The sequence below is a fragment of the Hydra vulgaris genome, chromosome 08, assembly GCF_038396675.1.
Source record: "Hydra vulgaris chromosome 08, alternate assembly HydraT2T_AEP".
Taxonomy (NCBI): Eukaryota; Metazoa; Cnidaria; class Hydrozoa; order Anthoathecata; family Hydridae; genus Hydra; species Hydra vulgaris.
In genome coordinates, this window is record NC_088927.1 from 11768302 (window position 1) to 11786367 (window position 18066).

Sequence of the window (18066 nt, forward strand, 5' to 3'; positions counted from 1 at the left end):
AGCAAACCCATGCATTGAGTCAAGAAGATCCAGCATTCAACATCCTAAACCGGAAACAATGTATTAAAAATACATCTGCGCCGGCCTAATAGATGAAGAAGGGGTGCGAGGCTGGTCAACAGATAGAATCTGTTTACCCCTTAAGTCTTTGCCTAGGAGGCCTTCTACAAGACAGTAGCTGGGTGCATTTAACATCTGCCCAAGATGAGTATTTTTATCGAGACACCATCTCTATTTACGACCGATGAATAAACCAAGTTCATTTACGCATTAGTATAAATCATTTAAAATGAATTTTATATATTGTATCAAAATAATTATATAAATATGCGTATAGCCTACGATAACCATGCTGCCGGCACATTAAACTGATTAATTATCGAGTCGAGAGAACTTGATAAATATGAGAACCATCGTTTTACATTCTTAGGCAAAGTTTGAAAATGAAGTTTATTTGCGAGGATTGACGAAAGAAGGACAAGATCGGCAACAGAAACAATGTTGCTACAAATTAATTGATTTTGGCCTAAATGGGCGTTAAGACTTTTCATAGAAGCATCTTTTTCTTTTGAACTCCCATTAAAGATCTAAATAAAAAATAGAAACGTTAAAAATATTACGTTCGACAAATCATAAATCACGGTGCAAAATTTTTATATACTTATTTTGTCATGTTTAAATTTTTAAAAATATATAATTAAATTATTTTTATACATCCTTATATTTCTATATATTTATATACTTAAACATCCTTTTTACATATTCATACATACATACAGCATCATCAGCAATAACTACTTATCAGTAGCATGTTTAGGATCGCTTTTAATAACGCAACGCTTTTAATAAAAATTACTTAATTATTGCATTGAATACCAGTAGCACCTCAAACATGTGCCTCCACCTCTAGTACGTGGAATTTTTATTAGGAGTAACAAAAGTCTTAATTTAGCTGTCACTTGAACATGACACACAAAAACTTTCACTGTCAGTATCGTTAAATGATGACAAAAACAGAATTAGAAAAAAGAACAACAGCTCCTAATTGATGAATATTTTTAATTGCATTTGGGCATTTCCAAAAATCGCACACGGAAACTTGTATATGTTTTGTCTATTATTTTCATAATTTTCATCAAATATTTCTAGCAAGAGTTTAGCATTTAGAAAATTCTTTTAAAAACTTTTCTAACTATTGCAATATTAATACACACAAAAAAAGTTGAAATATACATATTTAAACATTCAGGTATCCTAAAATATGATAAAAACATTATTAATATAATTTTTCTTTAAGATAATTATAGTAGTATGTATATTGCTTTAAGTCCCAGGCTTCTAATTGTAAAAACAAAGAAAAAAAATCATGCGCAGAAATAGAAATACCCATTTTCTTAATTTTTTTTTGAATACTAGCAGATGCTTTCGATTTCAAATTCTATCAAAATTATCATCATCATAATTACTCCAATGTCTATATCTTGATTGCTATCTTGGTCTTTAAGTATAAAGTGTAACATTTTTTCTATATTTGAAAAATCTTTTCGCGTGAAGATTATCTGCAAATTAAAACAAGATTTTTTTATGCGGTTTTTACTGGATGATCAGATTATTATTCTAGTTTTTATTAGACTAAGTACTAAGGCCTAAAAAACCGGGGGTTAACAGAAATTTTACATGGTATTTTTAAAATATATTTCCGATACATGGCATTTTACGGATACCTGCATAGCGGGTATGTGTAACAAAAAGCTTCATCATTGATTCATATTTTTTTTATTATTAATATAAATTTTTTGCAATTTAAAACATTTGTATAGCTTGTATGCTAGTGCGTTGCACATTTGTTGCGTGATTAAGTCCACCCAATGGTATTTTTTTATGTTAAATATCTTTTGACAAGAATCATCAAAATGATCCACTAAATAATTAATAATTGACAGCACCAACTTTCAACTTCAAAAACATATGTATTTTACCAAACTACTTTCCAATGGTTCAGTCCATCACTGTCCATAGATGACTTTTTGAGTAAACCACAGTAAACGGTTATGGAAAATTTTCATTGTCATGACTTTGTGTTATATTATCATGATTTTTAAACTTGGCAAATAATATATATAAAACTATAATTATAAATACAAAATTTTCTTGCATCAGAATAACTTGTTGACCTGCAACACCATCTTTTGTTGTTATTGAGCTATTTAGTAAATACTAAAATGATGACAACTGTTGTCTTAATACCAAAATACTTTTATATTTTGGAGCAACTAATGGAATTGTTCCTTACTATCAACAGTTTTGATTAATTACAAAAAAATTTCTTAATGTTTTAATCAATAGTCTTAATGACTTAAAAATGAACAAATTTAATTGTCCAAGTAATCTGGATGGACAATAGATTGCAATACTATGGTTTGAGCATATGTTTTTAAAAAACATTGGACCACAATGTCTTCAAGTTTTAATTTTGGATGGCCATGATTGGCCATGGCTATGACTTTCACAATTTTGTAGAGTTAATAGATATGGTCATACATACAAAACCGAATTGAAATTGTCGAATTACCTGCTCATACAAGCAATTGACTTAAACCTTGCAATCGAGCTGTTTTTAAATCGTTCAAGGTTTCTTACAATAAAGCAGCCTGGGATATAATGTCTAATCACTCTTGGTTTATAAACATGGCCAATTTTATAAGACTTTTAAGCAAATCCTTGAATAAAGATATGACAAAGGCCAATATTGAATTGGGTTTAAATCATGTGGAATCTTTCCATATAATCCTTCTATTATTCCATCTGAAGCTTACTTGCCAAACTATGTGTAAGACAGGTTAGTAACTAATCCAGACCTCTTTGATTAAATTAAAACAATTGATAATAAAACAACAATCGAGCAGATAAATCAAATAACAGACAACACAAAAATATTTTTACCAGATATCAAATCAGGACAATGCGTATTAATCTAACAGCTTTTAATGTAATTACCAATCCAAAGATCTGCTATAGCCTGATCATGACTATTTAGGTGAACCTATAATTGTAGTAGAAATACATAACAGCAAGGGAAACTAAGAAAATAAACTAAGAAAGCCTCATTGACATGCAATAGCATGTTTTCAGTTCTGCCAACTAAAAGGGTCGAATTTATTAAACATGAATTGAATATTTGTCAGATGGAAAAACTAAAAGCTACAAATAATAAAGCTGCATTTACTAAAAAATTTCAAGACAGTTTTACAGTTAAGTTGGCATGCAATTAATTTTACAGTTTCAACACTATTAGCTCCTGTTTTTAAATTTCCTTTATGTAATCTATGCAAAAAATATTCCATTAAAATTTTCATATAGACCTTTTTGTTGATATGTTTTCAGAAACAAATTTGTAAAGATGCAGCTGGAATGTAGTCACTTTATGCTAATTGGTTAAAAAATGTTTTTAGCCAATCGTCTGTACAAATCATCCTAAATTTTTCTAAAAATAAATAAAGGTGATTGGTTAAAACCATTATAAAATAGCTTTTTAACCAATCAAGATTGTAGATACTAGAAAACAATTGCATCAGTTGCTCCAAAACAGTGGGGACATCCATAAAGTATGTCATGTTAAATTTGAATTTAAACTAGAAGTAGGATATCATTGGCTCTTGTGTGCAGAGATTTTGAAAATTAATATTGTGTTTTATGTTGAAGGAAAATATCTGCACAAGAGAGCACAAGAAAATCTCTGCACAAGAGAGCAAATAATATCCTTCTTATACAACTTGAGAAAAAGTTCAGCTTTAGGTTAAAAAAGGATTTGAATAATATTATATTAAAAAAACATTTGTAAAGATAACACTTAAATTTAGTGATACAAAAAGACTGATACTAGAGCATCACCCTGGATCTACTACTGGATAAGAATCTAGAACTTCTGTAAAACAAATTTACATAAGTAGATTAGTTAAACAGCCAAACTGAAGACAAACTAATTTTCCATAAAAACAGAAAAGTATTTTCTAATATACCAGTAGGGTGACCAACCAAATGTTAAAAACAACAACAAACAACATATACCTCAGATATTAAAGACTTTTTATATGCTACTGTAGTAACATAACTTAAAAGAAATGTCTATTTGTTATAAAAGATATTTCTAACAATTTTTAGAAAAATATGCAAAGAGGACATTAATTTGAACTAATAACATTTGATGCTCTAAAATAATAAAATTTATGGATCCATCCCAGAAGCATATTTATAGTTGCAAAATGTTTTGAATTTTAATGTAGAGGATATTATTATTCTTTTATTTAAAGTTCATTGAAATAAAACAAATTAATGTTAGAATTGAAAAAACCACAGTAAAATATGACTCCTTATATTATAATATTTTAATATTTAAAAAAAAATAATACCTGATTTGCACTATCAAGCCATTTCTCTATACTAACAGCTTGAGTGACATCACTTTCATCAAATAGGGTTGGAGCAAGTGTACGACATAAATAACGCGCAATAGCAGCATCACCATATATACGAGTTTGATGTAATGGAGAGAACATCAGAGAAGGCAAAAAGTTGTCTACAAAAAAAATATCTTGAAAAATTGAAATGTTTTCTTTTTTTTTAATGTAAGCCTAAATCTCTAAAAAAAAATTTTTTTCTTCTGTAATTTATATTTTGCACGTGTAGATGCTTACACTTAACCATCAATGTAGTTAAAAACTTTTTCGATTTCTCTTTAAGTATATTTAAGTATGCGATTTCGTAATTTCATTTTATATTATATAAAAGTTTATAAAAAATACTAAATATTATATATAAAAAATGTTTTATTATGTGTAATTCAATAAAACTAATTTTGCTTGCAAGAAATCTCAATTTTAACTGCAGTTATAAAACATTTCTCTTGTTCATTGTTTAAAATATACACACATAAAAATACTTATTTACCTTTTTTCCAGATAAATGTAAGCACCACATCAGCATCAGTTCGACTCAAATTTCCACTTTTAACAATATCAAGAACTTCATCTGAAACATTTTTATGGCATGATGAATGTATATGATATGTGATTGCAACTTTAACACCAGCATGTTTAAGCAACTCAGCTATAAGCAATGGTGTTATAGAAGGTTGTTGAGACGATACCGAAATGACAAAATCCAACTTTCCAGGGGGAAGATTAGGTAATAACACAGGTGCAACTATCTGCTAAAAAAAGAAAAAAGCTGCTTGCTTAAACATACATATACATATATATATATATATATATATATATATATATATATATATATATATATATATATATATATATATATATATATATATATATATATATATATATATATACATATATACACACATATGCATATAAAAGCAGGCTTGGCCAGGAAGGCGTGGGATTTCAAGTCTTTATATGATCATGCAAATAATATTTTGTATTGTTGATTTAACTATAGTTTTTAACAAATGCGCTGAAATAATTGGTTTTTAATTAAGTTGAAAATAAATAACTTCGACATGTTTATCATTTTTATATAAGCAAAACGCTTTGAAATAAAGTAGCAAATGATTTTAATTAAAGTATCATTGAAAGTTGTATAATTTTTTATTTATATTTAATTATATAAGAGTTTTTTATAAGTAAAAATAAAAAAAGTAAAAAATTAAAAAAAAAAAAAATCTTTATAAAATTTTTTATTTTTTATAAACTTTAAGCTTTATAAGCGACGACTTTAAACAGCTAAGGTCTTTAAACAAACAAAGGTCTCTTTAATAAACTTTATATTAGAATCATTAGTTTTTGTTGAGAAGAAAAAAAAGACAAACTTTAAAAAGGGTTTTGAATAATATTATATTAAAAAAATATTTGTAAAGATAAATGATTCAAAGTTACTTATTCTAAATGTAATTTAGATAATTTTATCATTATAGTTTATTGTTTATTTTAGTTAAGTTTTAACTTGATTTTTGCTATTTTAGTTTTAGTAAAGTTATTTTTATTTTGTTTTTCTCTATTTTTTTACGAAGATTTATTTGTTTCTTTAACGAAAAGTTTTTTTTTAAGTTTCTTTATAGTTAAGATAATTTTTTTAGCATGTTTTTAAAACGCATACAAATTTTCAGAACATATTAACAGCCGTGGTCAAGTTAAGTAAAATCAAATAGTATTTGCATGGTCATATGACGTGAAATCGCACGCCTTCCTGGCCAAGCCTGTAAAAGCAAACATGTTTTTACGCTATCATGTGCAGTGTTAGAAACATAAAATACATAATTGCACCACAACAACCTACATTTTCAATTTAAACTTTTTTCAAAATAGTATTTGACAATATTTAAAAAAATATTATACTGCATATTTTTAACAGTTATATGTAAAAATATATTTAAAACAATTTGTATATATATTTAACATTTTAAAGTTTAATAAGTTTCTAAGTGTGTTCAGTTAATTATTTACAATTTACTAATATTTTATTATAATGCGATAGCAGTGTTATGGTACAGCATCTCATCGTAAGCTTTGAAATTCAAATTTCAATCCTCAACACATTTCTAGTAGTACTGCGTTAAACTTGTTTTACTGTATAGCATAAAGGTTTGAATTTCAGGGTTGTGACAATTTAAAAAAAAGGATATCTAATGCTTTCTTGATTGTATTGGTCCCCTAGCCATGGGGAGGTAACAATAGGTAAGAAAAGTTTTTTTTTCACTAAAAATTTTTTTTTAGTTTAGAGAAATAATTTTTTTGTTGATATCAAGTAACCTTAGGTGCTGTGCTTTTTCACCCGCAAGTTACTTTGTATGCATGTTTGTGTTTAGTAACCAGAAACTTCTTGCAAGTTTATTTCATAATTAGTTTTATAAACTTCAATGATTATTAATAATTTTTTTTTAAATTGCTTTAAAAAATAATATTAGAATAAAAAAGATAGACAAAATTACATTTACATAAAAATACATACTTTTTAAATAAAAAACATGAATATACTAATAAAATCTTTAATATATAATAAACTTTCAAAACTTTGACAACTTAAAATATATATATTTAAAACATTTATTTTTGTAAACAAATAAAAGTTTAAAAGATTCACGGCTTTGCAGATGTGGCTCCGAGAATGAGCAATAGTTTGATAAAATATTCTTAAAACAATTTATGCTAAAAATCTCAAAACTTAACAAATCTTGAATAATACAATTTTTAAAACATTTCAACAGAATACTCTAGAACTTTATTTCGCTTAGTCAGCTTCTTTTTGAACCAATAGAATTAGTTTGTTCATAGATTTGGTGGGTTTTTAGTGTTCGCTAATATTCTTTTTATTCTTCAGCACCAAGATATTTTGAGAACATTCAAGCTTATGTTTGTTTCCATGTATGTCCGTAAAACAAAAAATTTTTAAATTCACATAAAAGAATTAAATTCATTATTGTTTTGCGGACAAACACAGAAACATACATAAACTTAAATGTTCCAAAATGACTAAAAAATCTGGCCAGTTTTTCGCAACTAAATATTATTTCCATGCTCAGTAATCGAGAGTGATCGCTCCAGCATCTCGACCAAGCCAGATAATATATAAACAAAGTGATACATATAAATGTAATAGATAAATATATACTTCAAACAGGCACTGATATGTATCATATAATAAAATTTAAAATATTTGAGTTTAGGTCACAAAAGCAAACTTTTTATAGCATAACTCAAATTTTCTGTCACTCTATATTTAGAAAATTCCTCAGTCCTTGACAAAAAAATAAAATTTGTTTCATTGTGAAATACTTTAAATACAAAACTATTACTCAGAGTTTTAATTGTTTTATGCACTCGCTACTTAGAATTTTATGTATTAACAATTTTATAAAAATAAAATTAGATTGCATTGTAAATGTTAAAGTTACAAAGGTAGTTTCATTTGGTTACATCAGGTGGGTTTTTTATTATACAAATCTTTATACAATAACAATTTTTTAGTTTAGGAGATTTTTTTTTTATTTGCAATATTTTACTGAAATTAATTCTTAAAAAGTTAATAATTTGCATAAAAAAATCAAGATTATTGTCTTTACCTCCTAAAAAAAAAAAAATAATAAGTTACCTCCTAATAGATTGCTAAAGTCTAATTGTTTAAATAAATACTTCAAAAGCTATTAATTAAAATCACAATAAACAAATGCTAAGGAAACCTGAATTCAAGGATGAAATTGATAACATTGGAAATTGGAAAATGACAGATGTGTAGTAATATTGTTTTTAATGCTGTATATTAGAGTTTAAAATATTGGATAAAATCTTTTTTTGATAAAATTTTAAATTTTATCAAAAAAAAATTTAATATAAAAAAGCAAATTTTAAAATCTGCTTAAAATTAGTTTATTGTACTGGTTGTTAGAAACAAGAAAATAAAACTTAAAAAAAGAATGATTAAAATACACATATATAGAAAAAAAAGGACAATAACAATGGTCATGAAAAACTTTATAAACTAAATCAAAATCAAAAAGTTTTCTTTGTATTTGGACTCATTTATTTTATATGAAACCATTTATTTTACTATTATTTAAGATAAGATAAGAAATATCTGGTACTCAAATGAAGCGAAATTATATAAAAATTTCAAAAATAATATTTATTTTGAAAAAATCTTAACTTATCAAAATTATCATAAAAAAACATACAAAATGCATTTTTCATTTTTTGTTAAAAAACATAATTAATTATGTAATAAAAACCAAAAATAACAATTTTTTTTTCAAAATGAATATTATTTTTGAAATTTTTTATATAATTTTGCTTCATTTGAGTACCAGGTTGACATATTTTTGAAAAACTTTTTTTTTGAAAATATTAGGGACCCATTAAAAATTCTTGTCTTGAGAGGTCTTGAGATCCCCTTAAAATATTTTTTATTCAAAAAAATTTTAAACCTAGCGTTTTGTATTAGATAGAACATATTTAGGGGGTGGGAGCAGATTATTTTCAAAAATGTTGCTTTTTTGGACACCCTAATATATACATAATATACATACATATATATATATATATATATATATATATATATATATATATATATATATATATATATATATATATATATATATATATATATATATATATATATATATATATAGATAGATAGATAGATAAATAGATAGATATATATGTAGAAATTAAGTTAATTTTTCCATTAGAAGCGCCTAATACAGTGTGTTATATAATCGATAGAGCAAATATTATAGTGAAAACTAAATAACGAGAAATATTCAATAAAATAACCTAAAGTTTTACGTGATATTGATCATCAGATATTTTTGAAAATATTAGGGACCCATTAAAAATTCTTGTCTTGAGAGGTCTTGAGATCCCCTTAAAATATTTTTTATTCAAAAAAATTTTAAACCTAGCGTTTTGTATTAGATAGAACATATTTAGGGGGTGGGAGCAGATTATTTTCAAAAATGTTGCTTTTTTGGACACCCTAATATATACATAATATACATACATATATATATATATATATATATATATATATATATATATATATATATATATATATATATATATATATATATATATATATATATATATATATATATATATATATATATATATATAGATAGATAGATAGATAAATAGATAGATATATATGTAGAAATTAAGTTAATTTTTCCATTAGAAGCGCCTAATACAGTGTGTTATATAATCGATAGAGCAAATATTATAGTGAAAACTAAATAACGAGAAATATTCAATAAAATAACCTAAAGTTTTACGTGATATTGATCATCAGATATTTTTGAAAATATTAGGGACCCATTAAAAATTCTTGTCTTGAGAGGTCTTGAGATCCCCTTAAAATATTTTTTATTCAAAAAAATTTTAAACCTAGCGTTTTGTATTAGATAGAACATATTTAGGGGTTGGGAGCAGATTATTTTCAAAAATGTTGCTTTTTTGGACACCCTAATATATACATAATATACATACATACATATATATATATATATATATATATATATATATATATATATATATATATATATATATATATATATATATATAGATGGATAAATAGATAGATATATATGTAGAAATTAAGTTAATTTTTCCATTAGAAGCGCCTAATACAGTGTGTTATATAATCGATAGAGCAAATATTATAGTGAAAACTAAATAACGAGAAATATTCAATAAAATAACCTAAAGTTTTACGTGATATTGATCATCAGATGTTATAACAATGACAATAAAAAACTTAAAGACAAAAATAACTATTTAAAAATATATAATTAGATTTCTAATCATATTATTCAATTTTGTTTACAATTACTAATCTATTTACAAGGCAGAACTTTGACATAAGCTTGTTTCACTTAACATTTTAATGGTAGTATAATAATGTGGTATTTTCCCATCAAGCATAAGTTGTAAGGTTTACCATCAGGTTTGAATGAGTTTGCTTGGTAAATTAACACCTAGTGATAAATTTTGCAGCTTACACTTGATAGAAAGATAATTTCTATCAAGTCTAAGTTATATTTTTGCTAAACAAGAGTATTGATAATGTCTTTGGAGGATATAAATAAATGTTTTCATTTGGGAACGCTGGATTGATATGGGTTAAAGTGCCACCATGAAAATAAATTTCTAATTAAAAACTTATGTTATCAAAGGACACACTTGCAAAAATGAAATTAGTTTAATACATTACAGTAAAAATATCAAACCTTCTTCGTTTCTTTTACTTCTTTACACTGTGAAGCTTTTTCTAAAGTTTCATCAAAATTATGATTTAACATCTTTGCAATCTGCTTTATCTCAACTGATAGTTGTTCAAGGTCATTTAATGTATTTAGTTGTCGAATTTCAAGTTCCTTTAATTCTGGTTGCATGGCTAAAGTCTATATTAATAATAAAAAAATTGCCTATATATTAAAAAATCTAAAAAAATCATATTTGCTACCTTTAAAAAAAAAAAAAATTTTTTTTGTTACTTAAATTAAATCATTCTAAAAAAAAAATTTTTTTAATTGAGGTAAATATAAAATTGAAAAAATAAATGAAAAAATCAAAAATTAGTTTTAGAAAGTATAAAACTGAAAAACAAACGAATCAAACAATTTATTTATTGTGATTGTGTGGTGAAACACATTAAGCATGGTACTAGCAGATTTGGTGGGGATCAAACTCAGAACATTTTGCTTACAAAGCAAGCATTCTATTGCTAAATTGGTACCGTGTACTCACCACTTCCCACTTTAACTAGATACATGTCTTCGTACATATATACACACTATCGACACATTTTTTTGTTTTGGTTCTGTAATTTAAGCATCCTCTACTACATAAATAATATCTACTTTTGATGCCTGTGAAAGTATAAATACATATTGATTTTTCTAGAAATATTTGTTTGTCAGGCATTTATATCATTTCCATGCTTTTTCATACACATTTTCACACAAATAACTGATAGTTATTCCTTAGATGTTGATTAAACTTTCCAGAACAAATTATTTGAGATATTAGGAAAAAACTTTATTATTTTTTAGACCATTTTTTTCTCAAAAGTAAGATCCTACTCTTTGATTCTTTTTTTTTTTAATTATTGATTAATAGTCTTTTGTAGTTAATAAATGACGCCAATATGGAAAAGTTTTTTCAAATAAATTAAACTCGAGTTATAAACGTTATGTTTGGGTTTCCCCTTTTGCAATAATTTTTATATACTAATAATGCCTTTGTAAAAAATCTTTTAAAAAACGAACCAAAAGAAATAGAAAAAATATACTTGATTTCACGGTAAATAAAAACAAATTATTTAAATGGAAACAAAAATAAAACAAAGTAGAAAAGCCGTAATCTTCATTTAATTACAACTTTTATTTTGTCAAAAGTCTCCAGTTGAACTCAATTGTTTAATGTAGCGTGAACATTTTTTTATAAAAGGGGAAAACCAAATCTTATTGTGTGATTGTTTAAAAAACCAATCAAAAAAAAAAAATTATAAATAAATGTGTAATTTTTTTAATTTTATGATTAAATAGATTAAAAAAAAAAATTGTCCCGTTGTGGGAGTGAGACCTCTCTCATATTGTTTTGTATTTAATATTTTGTTTTGACAACGCTTACTTTGAAAAATTGTGGTCAAGTTGTAAAAAAAATGTATGTGTGGTCATATAAGGCATGCAACCACTTATATATATATAAATGGTCCCACTTTATTAATTTTTTCTTGTTACTAACAAAGAAATTTAAAAAAGGCTTTTGTGTAAATTGGCCTTAAAATATAAAAAATTTAGTGTCAAATTTAATGTTTAGGCATTAAATTTGACAGTAAATTTAATGCCTAAACATTAGGTAGGTTAGACTTAAAAAAATGATCACCACAAAAATAAAAGTAAAATAGTTGTGTGTGCCTTTTTTTTTATAATTTCCTTTCATGTGAAAAACCTCTGAATTTAAGGTTGGCCTTTTAAAATTCAAAGTTAGCAGAAAGCTATATTCTTGTGGTGACAAGCATTTTAACAAACCTAAATGCAGTAGCGGTGCAGTTGTAGAGCACTTGTTTCAGAAGCGAGAAATCTTAAACTCTAAACTCACCATACCCCAGGTAGAAACACGCTCAACTTGTTTCTCCGTGCAGCTGCCTTGTTCTTCAAGGTTTGTGTTTTGAAATTTAAGGGTTGAGAGATAGTTGTAAAACAATTGTAGCAAAAATTACAATTAAAATAAAAACAATATTAATAAAAACGACAATAACAACAACAACAACAACAACAACAACAACAACAACAACAACAACAATTATAACTAGATTTATAAGACACACAAGCTCAACGGAACATAAATTTAATTAGTAAATGTTTCATTTTATTCAACTTAAATAAAATGAAACATAAATATAATTTGTTTTTTGTTTTTAGAATAATTAAAGACTTTAGAGATTTTTAAGCAGTCAGAAAAAAAATTCACATACTGTATCTAAATTGCTGTAAATAATCGGAGCTTTATACATTGATGAAGGAAGATCGACAAACACCTCATTTCCGTTGACTGACCCACATTTGTACATTTCATCGCAATGTTTAGTTGGCACGTGTGCCATTTTAATCAGCAATTTTCATCCACTGATAAATAGAGCGAACTTGGTTTTTAAAGAGAAAGTTTACGGGAATGACTGCGAAATTTTATCTTTTTTTATTTCTAATCTGACATTTTGTTTTTAAAATAATCATTCCTTACCCCCCATCTTCCTTGAAAAATAATAAATAATCTATATTACAAGCATTTCTATTGAAAAATAATAAATATCTATATCTAACAAGCATTTCTATTGTTTCATTATCCTTTCATTTTTTCTATTATGATATTAAGGAGAGTACGGTCAGGGCCGGTGCAATTATTGTTGCCTGTGTAACGGTGGACATTGTGAACCCGGCTACTACCGATGTTTTTTAAAACGTCAATTTATTAATTATAATGGTTATTATGAAAAAAATAGATTATAAATAGATTTTTGATAGATCTATTTATCTTTTAATATATATATATATATATATATATATATATATATATATATATATATATATATATATATATATATATATATATATATATATATATATATATATATATATATATATATATATATATATATACAGTGGCGGCCGGTGACAATACGCTTTGGTGGGGCCAGGGAATATTAACCGAACAATATCGCAACGACTTGCTGTCAGCGTAATTGATGCTTTGGTGTTTGTTAGGACGCTAGCGCTTTTTGATTAGTTGAGAGAGTTAAGGGTTAGCATACTTTCAAAATAAAGTATTTAATAACATTGCATCTTTTAAATCTACGTAAAAACCAGCAAAAACCGACTGAAAACTGCCCTAATAGTTCAAGTCTCTTAACTCTTAAAAGAATAAAACACCGTTCAGCATCAGCTGTAGACACAGGCGTGACCAAAACAATCTCTATCAACTATGATACTTCAGAAAATGTTTCAACCAGGTTATTTTCATGCATAATTGGGATAGAGCATTTAATTGTGCCGATATCACTAAAAACAGCATTATCAACAAAACGGTTATTCACTTAATATTGGTTAGTTATTTTAATATTTTATATATGATTGCGAGGGAAATGTTGTATATTAAAATTAAAATTTTTCGGATCCAAAAATGGTTTTCGGATCCCAATGACGATAAACGTTTAGCCAATAAACTGTCAATTTTGTTTATGTTAATTTATCTTATTAATGAACCTAAATTATTGATAAATAAGATAACTTTAAACTATATTGTAACTAAGACTTTGGCATGATTTAAAAGCAAACTTTACCAACAGTAGTTTAGTCAAGAAGGGCTTCTTAATTACAGATCGATAAAACAATAAAGAATAAAGGTTCACATAAAGCTTTCTGAGAATGGCGAAAGGGCCAACAAAAACAAAAAAAATACTTTTACAACATTAAAAAATTTTTAAACATGTTTTTTAAATATTTTTTTCATAATACAACACATATTTTACATAATTAAATCCATAATTCTTAAATACAACATTTACAATGTCAGTCATAAGTAATAGTAAACTTCACAAAACTATTTACATTGTCAAAGATGCTTTAACGATTTCATGTAATTAAAGATAAAAACTTAACATCTGTTTGTAAGCATACATAAAAGTACTTAAATTTGTATATAGCTTTAGTTATTTGGCTTCAGCTTTAACCCCAAAAAAAAAAAACATTTTAATAAAATATTTTGATTACTTTATTTCTATGGTAATGGTAAATGTCAAACATTTTAAAATAATCTAAACTTTGTATATTTTTTTAATTAGTGCCTCTTTGGAAGTATCAATTATTGAAGCTGCATTAAGAAATGTAACAGTACCATCAGTGGTACAGTTTTTGTGATTGAAAAAAAAAATGATCTTTATATCTTCTGTTGTTTAAGTTGGTTGTACCTTTGTTGTATCAAACTAATAATATTATTGACTAATTTTAAATTATTTCTTGAAAACCCAGTTGCATATTTTTGCTGATAAAAAATTCTTTAAAACTTATGATTGATGCTTATCATCATGGTTGAAATTGGCTCTGCTTCAGCGCTGATCTAATTGGCAACTTAAAAGGTAGAACGACTCAACTGCCACCAAACAATGTAAACAATTTTCAATAGCTGATTCATTATGCCGCAGAATATAATACATAAGCTATTCGGAAAAAATAAACTTCAGCAATCCCTCATTGAGAATAGAAAAAGATTTTCAAAAGTACAAACAGTTTGTAGCTCTTTTTATATTTGTAGAAATGGCTAAGCTTTCTTATATCACAATATATAAACTTGCTAAACATTGCCATACACTTGCGATACGTTTGTTCGATTAATATACAAATCAAGAATCTCATTAATATGGCTGAGCCACTATTTTTCCCTGTAAAATAAAAAAAACAAGCGTTATAAATTTAAAAAAATAAAACAATATATGCCTGAAAATGTAGTTAACTAACAAAAGTTACAAAATATACAAGAATGTTGATTATAAAAGAAATGCGAAACTTTTTCATGATATTTAAAATCAATTTTCTAAACTGCTCAATATCCCTGGAATTTCTAAACTTATAATTTTATTCTTTTTACCATTATTATTTCTGCTATAATTATAGAATAAAATGACTCGTCCTAGAAAATTATTGTCCTCGAAAATATAGAAAATGTTCCTGAAAATTAATATAAATTAATTTTTTTTTACCTAACTGTATCTCTTTAAATGTTTATGTCCAACCAACATTAATACCAGTAATTTCTGTTACATTATTTTAAATATCATGTTTTTGCCATGTTTCTATTCCTATTAACTTATACTCCTAATAACTACATGGTAAATTTTATATCTACATATCCAGGTGAAGAAACCAATATTTTCATATTAACACTGTTAATATTTTCATATTAACACTGTTAATATTTTCATATTAACACTGTTAATATTTTCATATTAACACTGTTAATATTTTCATATTAACACTGTTAATATTGTAATAATAACATTGTTAATATTGTAATATTAACACTGTTAATATTGTAATATTAACACTGTTAATATTGTAATATTAACACTGTTAGTCAAAAACTAAATATTGTAGATAAAATAAAATATCTGGGCATATTATTAGATGAAAATCTTTTGTTCATTCAACAAATTAAGTCCATATCAAACAAATTAAGTCGAGCAAATGGAATGCTTACCAAAATAAGGCATTTTGTGAATTATGAAACCCTTGTGAATATTTGGCATGCTATTTTTAACTCCCACCTACGCTATGGTTGGCAGATATGGGGGCAAAGTCCATCCATTTATAAAAAAAACCTTACAAATCTCCAGAATAAATCTTTAAGAATAATTCACTTTCAACCTGACAGTTTTTGTTCTGACATACTTTATAATCTTTCTAAAATTTTAAAGCTTGACGAACTTATCTACTTATCAAACTGTGTTCTTGTATGGGACATTGTCCACCATAATACGCCTAGCTGCTTCACTAGCTATTTTAATTCTCCAAAATATCAAATAGAAATGCCTTTATAACCCATGTAAAAAAATTTATCTTCAGTAAAAATTATCAATGAACTATCAGTTATGCAATCACCCCCTAGTTATTCTCTATAACTAAGTTTTTAATATAATAAAAGTAACATAGAAATAAATAAAAATAACTCACAAATAAAAATAAAAATAAGAATAAAAATATAAAACCAAAAATAGAAATAAAAATATAAAACCCATAAAATAGAAATAAAAATATAAAACTCATAAAATAAAAATAAAATAGAAATAAAAACATAAAACTAAAAATAAAACATAAAAATATAAAAATGTTCATTTAGTCACAATCAAGTACCCTCATTTTCATCATCCTGTAAAGTCATATGGCTCTAAAATTTGTGGCACTACTAAACCATATAACATGTAATAAATAATCAAACTATTTTCTATGCAATTGTCCTGCTTAATTCTCTATAACAATTTTTTTTTTTTTTTTTCTTTTTCGGGTAATTCCATGTCAAATCATCCAAAAAAATCAAAAAATGTCACCCTATGTTTGGGATTTTGCTAATTTTTTTATATGTTATATGGTTTATGAAAATTAAGAAAATTTGAAATTTGGAACCTCCAACCCCTTACGGTTCTTGAGATATTCAGGTTTCAATTTTCTTATTTATGCTGACTCAGCATTTTTTGCAAAATGTATTTTTGTCATTAAATAGCAATAATTAATGGACGAAATAAGGTATCATTCTGAAATTTGGTACATAGACAATCTTCCATATGGCGGATACAAATATTAAATTAAAAAAAATTTTAGACCACGTTAAGTACATGTAAATTGAATAATAATGGCATTTATTTTGGGGTATTTTGACGGTCAAATTTGTGATGTCACCTTGATAATTTTTTTTTAGGCATTACTATAACTTACAATATAGGTATCAAACTTCACTATTAATTAAAAATATATTATTGCATTTTTTGACTTTTCTAAATTCAGCCTTTCAAGTAAAGCTTATATAAACGCTGAGTCAGCATAAAATTTATTGCTAACTTATTAATGAAAAAATTAGCTATATCTTAATTTCTGGTTGTAAAAAGTCATTTTCAAAGTCATTTTGAAGGCAATAATAGATGTATATAAATATAAATTCTAAATTTTTTGTACCTGGGGTAGGCCCCCCCCCCTCCCAAAAAAAAACGAAAATTTTCCTAATTTTGTAAAAAGTTATTTTTAAAGTCATTTTGAGAGCAATGATAAATTTTTAGGTATTTATAAATATTTAGTGGGGTAGGCTTCCCCCTCACCCGCCCTACCACGAAAAATATATATATATTTTGCTAATTTTGTTATACCAATAAAATAAGGATTGCTTTCTTAAAATTTTTCCATCAAGCTTTTGGATGCCAGCTAGGTTGGGGGTCGCAATTAGGCATATTAACAAATCTTTCCAAAAATGTTTTAATGAAAATATATAAAGACAAGTTACCAAGAGATTTTTA

General features: G+C 25.7%; 1 protein-coding gene across 3 annotated transcripts; it reads right to left on the reverse strand.

Annotated features, from left to right (window-relative positions):
* Positions 1–258: 258 nt before the first annotated feature.
* LOC100215766 (aminoacyl tRNA synthase complex-interacting multifunctional protein 2) lies at positions 259–13382 on the reverse strand. 3 transcript variants are annotated; one of them, XM_065803076.1, is made up of 5 exons: positions 12988–13382; positions 10736–10909; positions 4948–5209; positions 4410–4576; positions 259–587 (listed from the first exon to the last, which is right to left on the reverse strand). In XM_065803076.1, the coding sequence occupies exons 1-5, from the start codon at positions 13114–13116 to the stop codon at positions 339–341; spliced, it is 981 nt and encodes a 326-aa protein (XP_065659148.1). In that variant the 5' UTR covers positions 13117–13382; the 3' UTR covers positions 259–338. The 3 variants fall into 3 exon arrangements, with proteins under 3 accessions (XP_065659148.1, XP_065659150.1, XP_065659149.1); XM_065803078.1 differs by having other exon boundaries at positions 13334–13354; XM_065803077.1 differs by having other exon boundaries at positions 4948–5206; positions 12988–13251.
* Positions 13383–18066: the final 4684 nt, after the last annotated feature.